Source organism: Aulonocara stuartgranti, assembly GCF_965226115.1.
Source record: "Aulonocara stuartgranti genome assembly, chromosome: 19".
Lineage (NCBI taxonomy): Eukaryota > Metazoa > Chordata > Actinopteri > Cichliformes > Cichlidae > Aulonocara > Aulonocara stuartgranti.
Window position 1 is genome coordinate 1757315 of NC_138955.1, and position 19963 is coordinate 1777277.

The 19963-nt window shown below is 44.2% G+C and overlaps 1 protein-coding gene across 8 annotated transcripts in view; it reads right to left on the minus strand.

The window, feature by feature from the left end:
* Nucleotides 1–5124: 5124 nt before the first annotated feature.
* The window catches only part of esrrb (estrogen-related receptor beta), a 45008-nt gene continuing 30169 nt past the window's right edge, over nucleotides 5125–19963 (minus strand). For all 8 annotated transcript variants that reach the window (XM_082515241.1, XM_082515240.1, XM_082515238.1 and 5 more), the window contains 2 exons: nucleotides 11288–11557; nucleotides 5125–8398 (listed from right to left, as the gene is read on the minus strand). In XM_082515241.1, the coding sequence (XP_082371367.1) occupies nucleotides 8154–8398; nucleotides 11288–11557 (515 nt within the window). In that variant the 3' untranslated portion in view covers nucleotides 5125–8153. The remainder of the gene's footprint in view (nucleotides 8399–11287; nucleotides 11558–19963) is intronic.

A 19963-nucleotide genomic window follows, 5' to 3' on the forward strand; every position in this document is an offset into this window, starting at 1 on the left:
CTGGAGCGGTATGACTTAATTGAGCTATCCTGGGAAATCTAATTACAATAATGCACAGAGGATTGTGTAATATTCCCTCTGCTTCTGCTCTAACACCTATCCCTCACACACATGAACTCTCGTTACGCTCTCTCTCACTCACACACTCACACACACAGATGAAATGAAAGGGGAGGATGAGAGAACATGTACAGACACTTATAAGTTAGGAGGTTGTGGGTACGCGCGAACTGCAACAAGCGTAAAAGATATTTCACAGGAGATGTTTTCATCACGATTCATGAACCAGTAAAGCTTTAAATAGCAGGCAGGCAGATGTGCTGGGCACTGAGGACAAAACAATGTGATGTGATCGCAGGAAAAAGTTTCATTTAATTTTTCAGATTAAGTTTTTCTGTCTGTCTTTGAAAGTTTGTGAGAAGCAGTAAGAGAAACCAGTTTCCTGGGCAATGATCATAGCCGTGTCACTGTAGAGAGCTGTGAGCAAGTCACAGTAATTCAAATGCAGGTATGTGCGGTGTGTGTCTGCGCTGCTGGGGCCAAGAGACAAGCTGCAGATCACACACATACTCACCGATGTGGTCACAGGGATTTCTAAAATTATTCATCCTCTGACTGCTCACTCATTAATTACGTTGAATGTGTCCTAAAACGCCTCGCAGATACATGAGCTCTTACTGCACAAAGAAAAAAAGAGCATGTACACTAAAAATATTGGATGTTTGTCAGGCTCGGGTAGATTTCTGTTTGCCTGAGTCTGACAATAAGAGGCGCTTTTAATTGCTCCATAAAAAAGAAAGAAAGAAAAGAAAACTTGCATAAGTGGCACTAAACTAAAATGAATATATGAATCTTTTTTTTTTTATTTACCCCAGAGTTTCTTTGTGTGCTGTGGATTGTGTGCAGTTTCTCATGCTGTCAATATGTGTGTGAAGTCTGTTTGTGATTGAGTGCAAGGTCAAAGGGACACAATGGAGAGACGGGGGAGCGGCAGTGAACTGAGAGGGGGACTGCTACTGTGCCCAAGGCCATACCCGTGCAGACGGACACCATATTGAAATTAGCAAATGGACTGCAGAGTGTAGCTTGCTGCCCCATTTGTGGTCCCCTTCCTCCTGGTGATATACCGACGCACCCAGTGATGGGACATCACTGTGTTAGCTGGGCAGCAGGGTGAGGTTTTGGGGGTTGGGCCGGGTTGGGTGTGGTGGTGGTGGGGGGGGACAGCTGACCTCCCCACTGTCCTAAAATGAAACGGGTCGAGTCTTATTTATTTACAGCATGTTTTGCACTCGTCCCATAACACTGTAAATTACCTGCATGGTCAAGGCTTCTTTCTCAGGCAAGGAGAGACAGGGGAGAGGAAAGGACATAAAACGTGCGATCTGGATGATATTTAATTCAGGAATCACATATGATCTGTCAATTTCCATAAATCACACTTTATGAGTCATATTTTAAATACAAAATCACATTTATGAATACAAATGTGTGAATTACAAGCGGTCATATGTGTTTGTATGATTTACAATACGTCTATAGGCCCCAGACAGAGTGCCTTACCAATATTTATGAGATTTCTATAGAACATCTCATCAGAGGATAAGGGATGGGCGATTTCCTTGCTGGGGGTCTTACGTGGCTGATCACGTATCTATTTCAGACTTCGCATGCGTGCTTATCGTGATGTTGACTGTTTGACTCCCTGTTCATCTCCTCCTGAGATGACACGAAAAGGATGGCCATAATGTGAAATATGATGTGGCACATTTATCCTTTGGAAAGCATGTTGAGTTTTGTTTGCTTGATACAGAAGAGCGTGACACTTACTTGAACGTGATTATATGGCAAAGCAGGCGGCCGGAGACAGCAGACTCAGTGTATGTGTGCAAAGATTTCCATCAGAGGGAAGTCTCTAAGGACCAGACCTGGTCCTTGGCTCAAAAAAGGTAAGGGGCCTCCTCCATTATGGCAAACAAGTGCATTTGTTTTAAGGCCAATGGAGACTTCTAACCTTTGCTTGACACACCGAAAAGGTCAGGCCTATCCGTGGTTTCCTTCCTTCTGGAGTGAAGACGGACCATTTTCTCCCTGCTCTTAGGACCGCTGGAAACCTTTGGTACAATCCCAGGACCCACACTACTAACAAGCATAGTGCAGATAAGCAATCTGCACACAGTTTTAGCCTAAAACATGTAAATAAATAAAATAAAACAATTAATGAACAATCCCAGCTCTGAAACTGTAGAACAATCCCACCTGCACACTCGGATGAAACAAATGTCTTAATATAATTCAGAACACAGGCTGGAAACGCTCTAAAAACACTGTAATTGTTTTAAACGCCTGTGAAGTGAGCACACACAGCACCCAGTGTGAGTTTTTCTCCATTTGATGGACGTATCCATGCTTATCAATGTTCCTTATCTCCCTTCATTACTTCCTAACCAGTGGTTAAATTGGAAAAGCCCATAAGAACGTGTGAATACATGGCAGAGGCAATAAAACAGTAGGAAGAAGAGCCCCCGCCTCCAACGCACACGCACACACACACACACAGACTGTACATCCCACAACAGTGTTTTTCTTGGGTGGAGGCAGATACATTGAGCAGATAGTTGGAAATATTTCTACTCCCTCCACAGCTTCATATCAGTGAGCAGCACAGATAAAGATATAGGTGGGTAAATAAATCTCAAAATGAAGGAACAAAACCCTTCACAAGCAGTTATCAGTGTGTGTGTGTGTGTGTGTGTGTGTGTGTGTGTGCAGTTTATTACCTGTTCTCTCATAGCACTTGTGTTCCTGCAATGTTTAAGTGCTGGGAGAACACAAGTGCACTGATTTCCGCTAAACGTGGCATTTTCTCTGCAATACTAGCAGCTCAGTGTGGTCTCATCCTCACTCTTCTTGTGTGGTGTCGCATCTCCGCAGGGACTTGTTCTCAGTGGATTTTTGTGGGTTTGCTTAATTTCTACAGTGCTTATCAGCTAAAACGGTGAAAGACCCGAACCGCAGTTTGGCCCAGAAACAGGCCGCCGTCGTTTAAGAGACACAAAGCTCGATATAATATTTCCCGTTTTCTTTTTGTTCCAGATTTTTTCGCTCTGACACTTAAGAGTCTGCTATCGGATTAAAAACGGGGATTTTAAACGTTCACCTTTCACTACATCGTTGCGTGATGGCTCTGATGAAAAAAAATGTAACCAGAGTCATTTGACAAACTGGGACAAAGGTCTGCTGATGGCCATTGGGTTTTTAGGACAGCAGCTCAGCCATGCATTAAGTGGCGAGGAGCTCAGGAGTGTAACCTGATAAATGCACTTAAAACAGTGAAGATGGACAATGAGAGGGCGAAATCTCAGATGGTCGGGCCTGTGTGCCTGCTAGGCACTTTGACAGCCTATTGATCAGCCAAAGAGAGTATTGTGTGGGGTCAGAGGTGTGGGGATGCATGGCTCAGATACTGTTAGTGGGACACATACAGCACAGCGTTAGGATCTATTAGGAAACAGATCCACTGTCGAGCAAATCACATTGTTCTTTTCGTTGAAGATCAAACCTGTTGTTGACTTTCACAGTCCTCCCTGCAGAGATGGCTGAAATTTCTCCTCCGATATAATACACAACAACAATATAGCAAACTGTCTGCCTTCTCAAAGTGATGTGACGTAACGTTTTCTGTCTGGCACCATTGATAGCCCAACGCTAGTGAAAATGCCCAGCTCCTGTTATTGAATAGTAATAGGCTTGTCGGCCGGTGCCTCCAATTTCACAAATGGAGCAATAAATACACATAACAGAATCAGTGGAACAATAAGAACGGCCATAAAGAATTGTTGGGCAAAAACAAGGAGCACGGGTGGGGAGGAGAAGGAAGGAGTGGAGGGGGGGTCAAAAAGAAAATTTGACAAAAGAAAGAGATGAAAAGTGTGAGCGTGCGAGAGTGAAACGGAGAGGGGGCCAGGAAGATGGTGGCCCACTCTTCATTTCTGTGCCACCAGCTCTCCTGGGCATTTACGTGCTCCGTTTTCAACCTAAGTGTAATTTGAGCCCTGGGTTGATACAAAGTGTATGCAGCAGCTCTGTTCAAACCCAATCACTCACCCTGACGTGTAATCCTTTCCCTCACCATCATCAACGTTGCTTTGGGAATAATGAAACACACTTAAGCAATACGCAGCAGTCGTACAGCTGCGAGCGGGGCCGCATCTTGATGAGATGCCTCGTAACTCTAATGAAAGGTGTTTTGACCTGTCAGTGGAGGTAAATGATTGCCTCGCTACTGTATCTGTGCGAAACGTATCGATGGCAATAGCCGGTCCCACTGGATGATTTGCATGAGAAATGAGGAGCGCATTACTTTAAAAAAGAAATAAATAAAAAATAAAAATGACAGCAGCTGGCAGCAGCGCTCTACATTGTGTTTGGCCTCCAGATCTCCTTTTTTCTTTCCCTTTCATCCTCAATTCATCTTGTTTCTTGTCTTGTGATGCCATTGTTTCCACATAGAGGATTATCACGATTAATTGGCTAGCAAGACGTTATTTCAAAAAGGGAAATTGGCTCTTATAATTATATAGTGAAGGGAATACTTTAACTCCCTGTAATATCAGCTTCCTGAAATAATGGCGCTCCAGCCCCTCACTCCCCCCCTCCCCTCCTACTCTCCACCGCCGCCTCCATCAGCGTTAACATGTCTGTCTGCCTGTTTCCTGTGACGGATCCATTTTCAACAGTTCCTGGCCCTGCAGAGGCTGCGGTTGATTACTGGATGGTTGGGTGGCCTGCGTGAATCTCTCACTGGCTTGCCTCACTTACTGCCACCAATCTCTGGTCTTCTGGGAGCTCCTGTGTGCTCTTTGTTTTGTCCCATCGCCGAACTCGCTCTCAATGTGTGTGTGTGTGGAAAGGGGGTATTTACACCAAGCAGAGGACAAGGTTAGGTGAAGTTGCTACACTGAATTAAGTAGATACACAACAGCGTCAGTGCTGCGAACACACACACAAAAAACCCCTGTAAAAAACTGTCACCCTTAAACATTACCATCCATGTGAAATTTCCTTCAAAGTTTTACTCGACAGACTTTTTAAGCCAGAACACAAAATAATCACAGAGGTCGGTGAGTATTTAATTCATTGATCCTTTACCTTTTTGAAAATCAAAACATAAAAGTTACACAGATATTGGTGATTTCAACGATCAGAGATATCAATGTACACCATCGCCAAATGATATATTTCACATCATAAATACTCACAGCGCAGAAGCAGCAAATCAGTCACCTGCTCCTGTCTGCAGTTTCATCATCGAGGGACCAATTCTGACAAACTGATGTTCATATAAACACACACTTGCTTAGTAACCAAAGCGTGGGGGTCATGCCCACTGACGGCCAAGTCGTATGGTCGATGTGAACGCATGCTTTACCTTTACAAAGAGATCTATGAAGAATGACGGGGAGGAGGAGATGTACAACTACAAATGTTTTGGCAGGAGCACTGCGGGAGAGAAGAAGTCTTTGATAAAAACATGGATGGCTCAGGTGTGTCACAGACGTGAGGATGATAAAGACCAGAAAGTGCTGAATCAGAGAAATATTGACAAAATGATAATGAGGTAGTAGTCAGCAGGGCGCTGCATACTTCTTTTTTTTTAAGTGGTATTTCGGCAACCTACTGTATTGACGCTGATATATTTACACACTTAGACACAGCTTCTAATGTAAGACATGTTGTCTTTTCCTTAACATAGTGTCATATTGCAAGGTGAAGAAAAAAAATCTAATCGAGTTTCTTATGGCTGATCATCTTAGGCCACTACAAATTTCTATTTGTCGAGATTTTCTGCAGATGCTTTCATTAATGCCGCGCTTTCACTGAAACAAGCACAAAAGTCATCAGTGGAGCAAATCAAATACAGTTCTGATATACAGGATACATGTTACTGATTAGACGGATTTAGAATATGTCACTTGATCGCTTACAAATTCTCCAAAACCTAAGTAAAAGCATGCTTTTAGCATGGTTTCAGTCAGAATTGGTCCCTGTTGTATTGCACAACAGTTAAAACAAGTCAAGTTGGTAATGTCACCCTTTACAGCGGAGCTCGTTTACTCGATGGCGGCTAACTCAGGTTTTGGAATTGGGCGGGAAAATTTGGAGAGGGAGTGGGCGGTCAACCTTGGATGCACGGCCAATCAGACTGCTACTTAAAAAAAACCGTCATGGCGGCGGCTGGATCAGTGTTAAACACTGATATCACAAGCGTGGCGGCAACTCTACCCTCCTGCGATGTCAGGGATTCCTTTGATCGCGGTATCATATTGTTGTGACAGCGCCACAATTTATCACATCACATAAAATCCTTCAGCAGTCTAAGCATTCCCCCTTCAACACGTTCCCTCTCACACGAAGACCAGTGGCATGACTCCAGTGGACTGGACTACAGTGTTACTCACACCCAGCACAATGGACCTACAGCTAAACACAGTGGGGGTGGGGGATCTCTCTCCCACCAGAGTCCACACCTTGCACTGACACAATGATGGGCTGCTGCTACCCGTTGTAGCATACTGACCCTCTATTTCTTGCATAGCTATTCACAGGTACATACTTGAGCACCCCGAGCTCTTTCTCACTGACGTCTACCTGCCTCTCGTCCGGCGGGAGGGGTGCTGCCTGCCGTGGTGTCAACGCGAGGTCAAGAAGAAGTGCTCCACGTGTCTATCGTGGTGCGACACTGCGCACACAACAACCTCCTGCTGGCTTAAAAATAAACCCAGTGTGAAACGCCACAACCGCATCTCTGCACCTGCCATTTACCTCTGTTTCGTCGAAGTCCTATAAATGCAGGCGCAGCTATTAAAAGACAGGAGGCGTCTAAAATGGTGAGAGCAGATGCTGGGCACCTTGCTCCCAGTGTGTGGGATGACTCTGCCACAGGCTTAAAGGAGACCAAAATAGAGTGGTTGACATATGGGCCTCTGATTGTTTGAACACGGAATCTCCTGGACCTCTGCCACTCGGCATAAATCCTTTGATACTGCCACACCAAAACCCGCTGATTAACTTTCGCCTAGCCTGAATCAGGTCATCCATTTGCATGTAAAGAGGCAATTTTCAAAGGCTCAAACAATGACCAAATCTGAGGTTCAGTCTGGGGTTCATTGGCTTGCACGAGCAGCAGCAACACAAACCGCTATGGAGAAGGAGAAACGGTGGTTAACCGAGGTACAGCGGCGTGTTCCACCGCTGAGACGGGGCTACGCAAATATGGTCTTTTAGTAACAGCAGCACTGAAAAGCGCACAAAAGATAGGATCTGAAGCTTGGCTCCCCAATGGCTCGCTTTATTGCTGAGTTACTACAGAATAGGAACAACTGACTATTGTACCTGCCTACGCTAGTTTGGTTAAACATGGGACCAGCGAGTCTTCCAGTCTGAGCATAGATCCACGACGATCACACGGCATAATGCTCTGGAGAGGTATATCCAAGGACATTTAAACTGATAAGAGTTCACATATAAGTAACCACTTTCATTCTTTTTCCCCCCATTAGAAGAAGAACAAGAGAAAATGGCCACCAAGTTCACCAGACTTTGAACTGTACACTCAGTCTTTCAAATAATAAATATTTACAAATATTATATTCCAGACCACAAAAAAGAAAATCAGCTGTTAGACAAGTAGGTGTGTTTATGATGGTTGACACCTCTTCAGAACGTTTTTTTTTTATTTTTTTGGAACTTTAAATTTTCTGAAAAAAAAAAAAGTCTTGTTATCAAGATCTGGCAACTACTTGCTGAAGTAGTTGCCAGATGCTGAGCGGCAGAAGGGTCCTTCTTCATATACAGCATGACAACTGACAGTTAATTAACAAAAAAAATTATTACTGTACATAGTATTTCTTATATATTTTAAATTAATCTGCATCATTTTATATTTATACTAATAACCAAGTTTTGCATTTGCTCTTTTTTTCCCTTTTTTTTTCTTTTTGTGTCCCGGGGTTCCAGGAAGAGGAGGAGTGAGAGAGGTCAGTCTCCATCCTGCCTAGCAGATTCAGCAGGGGTGTCTCCCTCTCTCCTGAGAACCCTCAGCCTTGGTTCAAGTCACTTTCTGTTGCCGCAGCCAATCAGCCACCCTCCGATCAGACCTTGGCTTCCAGCATCTCCAGGAAGAGTTTGTGCATGGGCACCTTGCCCTGCACTTTGATGCTGTAAAAGTGCTGCACAGCCTTTGTGGCTGTCTGCCTCAGCAGGGGCAGGGTCATGAGCAGTTTGCCAGCCCGTCGTGGATCCTCCTGATGCTGGCTGCTCTCATAGTCCTGCAGGGCCTCGTGGAGCGCGTCCTGAAGCTTCTGGACTGCCTCCATGTCCTCTATGTGCATGGAGTCTGACAAAAAAAAGGAGAGAAAGAAAAAAAAAAGAGCATGAATATGATGGATTTTTTACATTTGAGACGAAGAGGGAAAAGGGAAATTGTAAGAAATACAGTTTGCTCTTCTAGACGGTGGTAATGTAACAGCAGTCATGGGAAATAGAGTCTTCTAAAACAAAATAAAATCTCATGAGTGATCTTAACTGCTCGGTCAGTTGCAGCAAGGTTAGGAACACATTATCAGTATAACTCACACCCTGACAAGATAAAGAATAGATCATAAAAAAAGAAAACACACACACACAACAACAACATCTGCTTTGTTTTATTTATATATTTATTCTTTGGTGGATTGGGTAGGGTATTGATATGGCCCTTGACCAGTGGGACTGAAAATCAATGTTATCCTCCAGTAACAATAGCATGAATAGCATCCAATCTTTGCTGAGTGAGTACACATTAAACACCTGACTGTTCCAAAGGACAGAGTGTTTTCCAAAAAAAAACAAAGGAAAAAAAGGGAGCTCCATTAGAGAATTGGACACCATAAACAAACGTGAGATGAATGCAACACTTCCTTTTGATACTGTCTCCTGCAAAACGGATGCGAAAGCGATGAATGTGGACATTTCTCCACGAGTTTGCGCTGTATTATTGAAAAGTGTCCACTTCACTACATTCTCCTGCAAACAGCTAAAATATGACTCTCTCACTTTCTCTCTCAGCTTCAGATAGTCCAAATCTCTCCCACCTCACCTCCTGGCATTTCTTTTTAGAGCTGTCTGCAGTTTCAGTCTGGCTTCCCTCCGGTGTTCTTCGCTCCTATAACGTTTCGCTACAGTGCCACTGTTTTTCAAGCGATCCTCTTGTACATGGTGTTACCGTACTCCCCTCTCACTTTCGCCTTTTTCTGCTCCCACCTCTCTCAGGGACAGTCTAGGGGTCGCCCTTTCTTTCACTGGTTAACTGGCATCTGGCACTCAGGAGGCAGCATGTCATTGGCTGCCTGACTCGACTCACCTTGACGGCGCATATTTTACCACACGGGACAATAAAAGGCAAAACAGATTTCAGGCTTCGCCCCAAATTCATTGACTGGAACAACTGTATTCCCAAGACCTTGAGACATTTCTCACCCTGACGGTTTTCAAATCCACAGTGGTAAAATGAAGTAGGTCGTTTTGTAAAGTGAATGTGGGAAAAGGAGGGGGGGTGAAGGAGGGAGGGGATGGAAGAACAAAAGACTCCGATGAGGATGTGGTGTGACATAATTATCTCTTGTTCTTTTCACACAGGCTGCATTTTTACAAATCAAACCAATTTTTTTTTCTTTTCTTTTTCCTTTCTAGTTTCTCAGCAGCAAAGGCATGCGCGCACTCTAACAACCGACCTGACTGGCGCTGCGCTTTAAAGGAAGGTTTTGTCGAAAGAGGGAGAAGAAGAGAAAATAAAAACAGGGATGGAGACATCTCGACAAATGGGAAAGAAAATGGGGCACGAGAGAAAGCGAGCAGCTTACAAACACTGGAGGAGGGGGCTGACTAAAATGTAAAAAAGAAAACAACAACTTTGAAGAAACAATTTCCTCGCAATCCATCAGTGAGCCCACGTCGATCCGATTGATAAACTGCTAATTACAAAATCAATTGCTATGAATTTTCACAGCTGTCAGACAGAGGGGCTCCCGGGAGAGTGATCTCCCAGAGACCTTGTTCTAACGTTCTGGACACCCTCCGCCTCCCCCTCCTCCCATCTCTCCTTCCTCCTCTCACCTCACCTCCCTACCAACGCTCTGTTATCTGAAAGCAAAGTCCAAGCATCAGCATTTTCGTTTTTCAGTCCCGGACAAAACAAGGGAAAAACTGGCCCGGTGACCCAGGCGTGGATTGATCAGAGGAGGACTCCTCAAAAAGGCGCCTGTCAATAGCGGCGTGCCGGCTTCGCACTGGAACAAACGAGCCCCATCACGCCCTGATACTCATTCCATTTGACTTAACACATTTTATTGACAGCCCCCTGCGCTCCTAATGAAATGCTAAATTTATCTCCCGTGGCTGCCGTGCCCTGCAGCTACTGTTATGGAGATGGAGAAAGAGGAGGGAGAGGGAGCGCTAGAGAAATACCACAACATTGAAGGTGTTCAATTAAAAAAAAAAAAAACTCCCTCCGTCCCTCTTTCTCGTACACTGGCCTTATCTTCTCTCCATCTCTCCATCTCACGCTCCAAACTAAAGGTTACACTGAAAAACTCATGAAAAACTAAGAAATGTCATTTCTGAAACTGTGTTAGACAAAACCCATATTACACTGACTAGTGTGCATTCCTCAGAGGTCCAGTCGGGAAAAAGTAAAATGTCCTGAGTGAGTAATGCCCATGAGGATTTTTTTCAAGAATATTTTTAAACCTTCACTTTTGTTTAAGCCCAGAGATTGTGTCCTTTTTAGGATAGTGTGCGTGTATTCATTTGTTTTAATTCAGGTGAATTAAAAGCTTAAAATTTCATTGCTTCTTATTACTGTATGGTTCATTAGTTGTTGTATGTCAAATTTGCATACTTACACTTTTTAAACAAAATGCAACAAAATATTTTAATTACAGACATGGCTTTTATTTTACAATCGTTTTTAAATAAGTGATTAAACTAAAGAAAGGTGATTTTTTTTAAACAAAAATAGAGGAAATGTTGGATAAAAAAAAAAATTAGTTTTAAAAAATTATATATTTGGTTTCCCCAAAATTTTGAAATCAAATTATTAAAAACTCCAATTTTATTTATATTGTAATTTAACTCTTTTGAGGATTCTCTTTTAGTCTACATTAGTATAAAATAAAATGTATTTCAATAAAAACTCAAGCGCACTCCGTGTCATATATGATGCGTCACTGTGCTGAAGATAACCCACCTGAGTTGGCAAGAGCAATGGCTTTGAGGGTTACAAACTCCTCCTTCTCCACTTTGAGCTTCTTGTATTTGCGGACCAGCTGCAGGATGGACACGTAGAGGTCGAGCAGGCCCGTCAGCCGCGAGTGCTCCTCATCCATGATGTAGTCCTCGGCGTACACCAGCTCGTCTTCGTACGGCAACGAGCGGAACACGATGCTGAGGATGAGGATCTCCATCCAGGCGCTCTGCAGCAGACTCATCTGGTCTCCCAGAGAGAGAGTAGAAAAGCCTGGGCAGGAAGAGAAGGGGAAGTTGAGCGAGAGAACCTGAGCACAATCTGCAAGCTTATATTTCTAGTCAAATGTTAAAGAAAAGGACAAAAAAAGAGCAATTATGTGATGTACGTAATTTTATTTAGATTTAGAAAAAATCTTCTTTATTAGAGGGAAAGAAAGCTAAAACCGTAGGATGTCGGAGATGCGATCAGTAAAACAAATACACATGTACATGCACATGTTAGCGAGTGGTCTTTAATTTCAAATGCACAGTGCAAGGTCCTCTTTGAAGCTGGTGTCAGAGCACTTGAGTGGGCTTTAGTGTAAGTGAGGACAGTAAATCGGTGCAAAGGTCCGGGATACACAAAGCCATGTGGTTACCCCTTGTATCCTGTCACTCTTGTATTGGTGTGAGGGGGGATTAGCACCAAGACACATCCTCATTGGAGGGGTTGAGGACATGACACGCACTGTGTAACAAGAGGAGGTGATGAGGGAATGCACACACACACATCCACGGAAGTGCAAGAAAACAGACATGCATGCATATTCAGATAAAGGCATCTACATGTATGCACATGAATGCATAAACGTAAAACGACGCACATCAAGAGACACAAACGAAGCCGGGGTCACATGGTGCAAGTCATGCCCAAAGGCCTGCTTAAACCCAGGGCCAAACTCTTCGACAGCAGTAGAATAAAGCTGAAATCGGCACGAGGACAATACACCTCCGTCTCTTTCTACCCCAACGCCACGACATATGCTCAGAATAGAACATTAAATCAAACAAAGTGTGAGATCCCTGAAAGATGAGCTGTGAGAAATTCAAACAAATTAATAAGAGCAAAAAAAAAGAGAGCCAGAGAGGAATCGTCTCGTCCCTTTTCCCCTTCGTAGCTCCCTTTAGCTGTCAATAAACCGCATGACATCCCCCAACACTCCCCATATTCATTCCCCCCAATCTCCCACCTCCCCTCCTCCTGCACAGCGTTCCTGCAGGCGCCTCATTCTGACAGCATATTAGGCTCTTCGGCTCCACCCCCGATTAATAAGATTGCTTTTACAAGTTTGCTGTTGCCACACTTGCGTAGCCGTTGTGTGATTTAAGGGCGATAGATTACAGTATTGACCAGAGCGCTCACTGCACCCGCATTCCACATTTTCTCTTAAATATAAATGATCTTACTAGGGTGCAGCCACCAACCTGATGTTTATCTCTTTCTGCCAGGACAACATAAACGCATAGACACGCACGCACACACGCACGCATGCAGCTTAAGAAGAATAAGAGACATAATGAGGAAGCGTCAGAGAATGCGAAAAAGAAACGGGACGATGAGAGCGAGCGAGGGAGACGGGCGGAAAAGAAGAGCTGGGGAGAGAAGTACCCGAGTGTTCAATTTCCCTTATCGTGGTGATGACCACTGCAGGGGAAGAGCTGGAGGATACATTAATTAACAGATTGTGATCAGAATGTGAGGGCCTTCACATTTTGAAGGGGAATCAATAGTCAGTAAAATAGAGTGCTAACTGAAAGGTACCAGTGCCCTGCTGGACTGGTCAGAGGTTGTCTCTGAAGAGTCCAAATTAGACCCAACAATTCAAACTGCCAGAAGCACTCACAACACTTTACTATTATCAGTGAAGGCAATAAGCCATATTTTAAAAAGGCCTGTGCCATTACACACATATCCAGACAGCATCTTAAAACTCTTTGTTGTGTTATTTCCTTGTCTGCATACGTGGCCATTATGTCGGACAGAATGTGGACTGGCCGGAGCAAAATTGTCATGCAAGCGTGGACGTGGTCTTGATTGCCGCATCAGGTTGGCATCACAATCACAGGAAAAGGCTTTGTGTAGCCTTTTAATGCCAAGGAGGAGTGAAGCGGAACTAAAGCGCTGTTCCCAATATGACAGCTCGTGTGAAGGCCTTGTTCAGGGCTCGCTGAAGTGGCTTTGGAGTTGTTCTGATACAACAGACACCTCTCAGCCATATGCACACATGCGGCTCCAGCAGCCTACAATTACCTTTGACGCTAAAAGTCCTTGAATTTAATCCAGTGTTGTGAGATGGAGAGGTAGTGTTTTTCCTTTGCTCCATTTTCTCTCTTCAAGGCCTAAATTATCGCTCCAAATGGGATCTCATGTCGTTGCCTCGCCTTTTTCCACTCAATTTAATCGAGTAATGAAGTGACTTCCCGACTCCGCAGGTCACACGCCGCTCCGGCCGCCGCACTCTGAAGGTGGCCCGGTTAAGTGCCGTCGGAGTGGGTGATTTCCTCTAATGAAATATCAATATTTACATCTTCATTTCCAGCCCACTGCCTTGGCGGGGTTTGACCAAACATGACACAATATTGACCAAATCACAGAGGCCTGTCGGTGCGCTTGAAGGGCCTTTTCCACTCCACTGCTGAGTGCACCGGCAGCTTTCTGTCTGAAAGTCTTTGCGGCCGAGGAGATAATAACAATGCAGCTCTTGAGTTTCTCTTTGTTCACTTTGACTTAAGCACCCCGCTCAAATAGGGAGCATTTATATCTCAAAGAAAATGTTCACTTTCAAAATTCTCTGCTGCGACTTTTTTTTTTACACTGCTTGTGAATGAAAAACTCAATCGAGACAAAGGAGCACAAATAAATACGAGTGATAAAGAAACAGCACCGCATAATGGCCCACCTAATCGTCAACTGCATCATCATTAATAGCTCAAAGGGCAAAAATCAGACCACTAAAGTCCAACAACAGAAGCCAAAACCATCATCTCCTCCTTTATCTCCCCAAAAGCCCTCAGCTGTGAGCAGGAGGGGGCAGCCCAAACCTACAGACGGCTGCTTTAAACCCCTTGCAGAGATTAATCAGAGCACTGTTTCATCTGCCAGAGCACAGGACTGTCCAAAATGAAATGCTGGAGATTTCTGTTGAGCTGGAGTTCATATTCTATTAATTTATTATTGTTTCCCTCTCCCCGAGGGCCATTAGCGTGGGTAATAAAAAGAGATGTAATTACGAGGCACGGTGGCCCCCTCCAGCTGCAGCCCCCTCGTAACTCAACCTCAATCAGACAACAGAGCAGACAGAGCGAGGGAGAGAAAAAGAAAAAAGATGGCAGGCGGGAGAGAGGGAGGGAGAGAGCTAGAGAAATGGGGGATAAAAGAGAGGAGAAGATATGGGCCAGGGAGGAGGGAGATAAGGAAGAGAGAGAGCAAAGGGGGACCAGAGCATAAGGGAAAGGCAAAAAAGGAGATAGAAAGAGGAAAGAGAGTAATTCTGGCTGGACAGGGGCTGATCTATCATGGCCAGATATCAGAAGGACAAGCAGGCCCTGAAGACTTCTGCCCAGCGGCAATCTCACCTCAGCCAAGTCAAGTGCTCTCCGGGCTCCAGTTAGAGTAAAACTGCCCCTAACAGGACCCCAGAGGTTGAGCACATCTTTCTTTTTTCTAACCTCAAACTGGGCTGAATGATCACACTGCCATAAGCTTATTCTATATCAAAGCTTTTTGTTGTTGTTTTGTTTTATTTCAGATAACAGTTTAAAAGGGGGAAAGGACTGGGGAAAATGTGCGTGCACCTCTGTTTTGCATGGATTCTTGTCACTTCCAAGTGTGACACACAAGACATACAAGCAATATAGGAAGAAATGTCCATTTTGAGCAATTTTACAGATGGCGCAAACTCGTCTTCATGGACCTTTGTGCATATAACTCGCATGCCGACTATGACCCTTTTTTGCATTTATATGACGGCGTCAGGAGGATCCAATCAATAGCAGCTTGGTAATAAATTGCTGTGCTTGACGTAAATAATTTGACCTGAAATCCAGCCACATGTACAACACAGACAGCTCAGTTTGCTGCGAGCTTTCTCTGGACATTGATTTGATGACACAAAATGCTGCTTTTTTAAAAAAAAATTATTGAGTAAAGTCTAGTCAATACAAGCTGACTAGGTGAAAAAGAGGTTGATGACTGAAAATTAATTGCGTTTTCAGGAAGCGCCTATCAGCCTTCTTTTGACGTGATAACCAGCCCATTATCCCATTGTAAGTAGCTGGAGAATGGGGTGATTTGACCAGCAGCCTGTGAATGTTATGAGGTTGAAAAACGTTAAATACAGTAATCCCCTTGTTTTAATCTGCACCCTATAACCTCCTGACCCGGGCAGCAAAGTCTTTAGCTCTCCCCAGGGTCCCACTGGCCACTACTGACTTTACATATCTCTTAGCCCCAAAGACCAGGACGAATCAGGCTTTAATCATTGCTATAATTATGTATGTCTCTCTGCTGATCATCACTTAAAGGCACATCGGCAAAAAAGATTTCACACAAAAAGATTATGCACACATGTTAAAGTTTAAGAAAGTATTTAAATTTGATCTATTTTTGTCATTAAAAATATGTATATAACAGCGCCGGATGTACCTAGCTATACATCTGTCACAATAACTAAACAAGCTTGGCTTCCTGGTCCTGCACACTGTTGGCTTCCTGTCCCCCATCTCAATCTCCCTGCATGAGATTGGGGGGTTCTGCCTTCCTTCCACTCTCTGACTGGGTTCAGGCCTCAGCATCCACCTGATTGCTCAATCTGTCTTTATCTCCTGTGTTGAAGCCTACGTCAGAGGGTAAATTGAATATACTAAGAGCTGTCTGTTGGTGTCTATATTTAATAAAGTGCACTGATGAGGTGCTGATTTATTGCCAGGCAGTATTCACACTCTATTACAAGGAGATTACGCAGCTCGAGTGGGATCAGGCTGGCAACACAGTAAGTAGATTTTACAATTTAATGGCAAAGAGAAAACAGGAGCCCGGGAGGAGGAGGGGGGGGGGGGGGGGGGGGTGAAGGAGGCCAGGCGACTATAGTGGAGGGTTGAGCTGACAAAAACAAGACAACGTACAAGAGGCACAATCTTTTTTCGACATCGGTGCCTCGGTGCTAACAAATAACGCGCCAGGCAGTTGTGTGTCAGACGCAGAAGCTGATGAACTGAAATCCAATAAAGCACAGACGATGAATATTCCCAAAACACCAGCGATGAAAAGAACAATGCAAACTAGTCTGATTCATTAGGTTCCTCTGGCCTGAATCTAATACGAGAAAATCCTTTGCGTGTATATTTTATAATAATTCATTATAATTAAAGCTGTGTGACAAATGAACTTCTTAACGTTACAAATGTAAACAGACCTGAGAAATAAACAATCCTCACTCAGTGTCAGCCAACATCACTTTATTGTTCAGATGATACCCATTTATGCATCCAATTGGCACCGTCACACTGCGCACACTATTTAAGTTCCTTTAGTCTACCTATACAATTGTCATGCATCTGCAATCCGCTTTGCAACCCACATCCACCTTAAATCCTTTGACTATATTGGTCCTGACTGAAACGTGTTTTCTTTGTATGGTGCAAAGTAGGACAGTGTCAGTGTTTGCTTGGCCCTTTAGCCCTGAGAGAACTCCCAGCTGAAAACACTCGGAGCTGGGAAGCTGGGAGGTGAGCTGGCAAGCACCAACCAACGAGCACCTTTTGTATAAACAACAGGCACGGCACTCTTTACATATGAACACATGACATTCCCACTGCGGGTGTGAAGGCATGTGGGGAAAGCACAGGGTTATGGGGGGTTACACTTGAAACTCACTGCTGCTGAGGAAGGCAGCAGTGTCAAGTTGGTAAGCAGGTTCTAGTGTACTGAAGTGGTCAGGGCACTTAGTTGCTCACTAAACGTCTTGGACAGAGGAAAATGCAGCTCTAAATTGATGGAAGGGACCAGAAGGGGTGGCCAGAGGATTGCTATGTGTGTCGAAGGTTGTTAGCACCTTAGGAGCAACAAACCATCTGTCAGCGTTGCCCTAACACTATTCCTAATGACCCCGTGCCCCTAAGGCAACAGCCGTGTTACTTTGTGCTGCCATTTGGAGCAGTGACACAAGTGTCTAAAAGCTCAGCGGTGATTATCAGTTAATTAAAGATGCTCTTCAGATGAGGGCAAGGCTGCAGTTTTGCAATGGCAAACCTGTTAAAAAGGACTGATATGTGACACCACGCTGATCTGAACAACTGAACGTGTTCTTATTTATACTTCACGTATGTAAGCCGACCTTTCACGGCCAAAATAACAAAGTCGACATCGGAGCCTGTAAGGCAGATATCGGCTCCACTAATGATGCAGCTTTGTTATCCTCCAATTGTCCTCCCATTAAAACCCAATAGGGCTACTCTTCTCAACATTACGCCACTTTTCAAACTCGTTCCAAATGTTAGCTGAAAATAGGAGAAATTAAAAATCAATCGGGAGAAGGTAACTGCCAATTTTCATGACATTTAAATTGTTACACTCAGACTTCAGTTGCTGGCCCATCTGTCAGTGGCCTAATCAATGTGGTCTACTTCATAATGAACAGTTAATCTCTTTAATTCCATTGCCCAAGGCCACAAAAATCTATCAGGATACAATCAGCAGGTTTTTTCCCCTCCTTCTCTTCCCTGTCGTAGCTGGAGAAGAGAAATATAGTAGGAGCGGAGCGTGGTAGGCTGCCCTGAGGTACCGCTGGTGCATGCAGTGTTAGCGCATGGAGTCTCGCTCAACCAGTGAACCGTCTCTGATCAGGTTCAGCCATGTACAACTCAATTATGCAGCCATTTCATGGCCAGAGGACACCCACTGCCCTAATGCAGACACGGACCGAGCACTTAGTTGAAGTGGAACTCCTTTTTTGCCCTCTTAAATTGTTATTTAACAAGAATGAGTGTGGTTTTACGAACAAAAGCATTAAAACGTGGCCACAAACGAAACCAGTGTCGAGTCTTCTTCAGAAGCAGATGAGAAAAATCTGCTTCCGTCTTGTCAACGTGCAGCCAGTGCAGATTATTTAGGGCAAATCAGTTAGTGCAGCTATAGTTCCACGCGCCGGCTCACAGTGGAGCACACAGTCGGGCTTAGTGCTTCAGGTTTTGGGTTAAATGATCATTATCGCCACATTTGGAATGACGAGTCGTCAGCTGCAATCTATGGGGCAAATCCCATTAACGTTATGAATCTATCCACTGTACAATACGTGTTAGTATAATCTGATTAGCAATGTTTCAACACCACGACACACAAAATCCGAGTAAGCATGTACACATATTAAAATGATGAAGCATTTCAGGGATGCGAGATAAAACCTTTAATACTTGTATATTAGTGTTTTTTAAATAATTGGCTAAAAGGACCATCTATGAAGAAGAAACATTTCTGACTCTGAACAATACAAACGAATGCTCTCTTTATTCTCTCTAAATGCAAGTTTGCACTAGTGACGATTCTTCCTGTCTGTACTCTACAGTCAGCCTGGGAATGCTGTCAATTTTGTGCATGTCTGCGCCACTGGTGTAATTTTTGGGTCACAATGATGAGAGTGTGTTATCGGGTCAGCTGTGATCCAGTCCTGAGTAAGCTCCTTGGTTAAACTCTCAGTCTGCTGACCATGCATGGCCTGTGGGGAGTGATCCAAATGGTTTAGTCGCGTAAGGGACTGGGGCTGAGGCCAGGGGCTGGGACCGTATCCATCTCTAATCTCCTTACTATCAGATCTGTACCTGATTAATACCCCTTCTTCTGAGAAGTACTCTAATACCTATCGGTACACAATGCACCACCCCGAGGTCACTAAGAGTCCACATTGTATCAGTGAAAATAAATAAACTTTTCATGTGTGTGCCATGCGTAGAGTGTGCATATGTGTCAGTGTTGTAATGATGTCGTGCATTTCCTGCATGCTGACAGATGCATGCCTGTCCAAGTTATGCTGATGAGAAGAAGAGGTTATGGCGTTGGCACCGAGGGACACATTGATTTAGTTTGTTACCGCTTTGTCTCTACAGCACTGCAGTGCTACAGAGTTATGGGGGTCGAGCGAAAGATCAAGCGGGAATCTGCTTTAGTTGCCAAAAAAGAACAGCTAAACAACATGTACTCTGTCAAAATCAGAGGAAAAACTCTCGAAGGAAGCAAAATCTCTGCTGATGTGAGGTGGCCTATCCTCAATTCAACAGCCTCTTATAACCTAACACCTCCTCTATCAGAATGTCTATGGGGCAAGGAAGAAACATGATTATGCCCATCAATAATTCAATATGTGTGTGTGCTTGCACTTGTGTGCATTCATGTGTGCATATGTGTGCCTGTGTGTGATATGATGTCTTGTTTGACTGGGCAGGTCCCCAACTTTGCTCTTAATCTCCCCGGTGATTACAACATACAATGGCACCGGGTCTGTGTCCCCCCTTCTCCATTGAATGGAGGGATTTAAAATGCACTCTATTGATTTGTTTCTCGCACAGCGATGTCCATTTTGCACACCCCTCAATCCTCCACGCACCCGGAGGCTGTATGAGCTGCTGTCATTAATTATCTACGTGT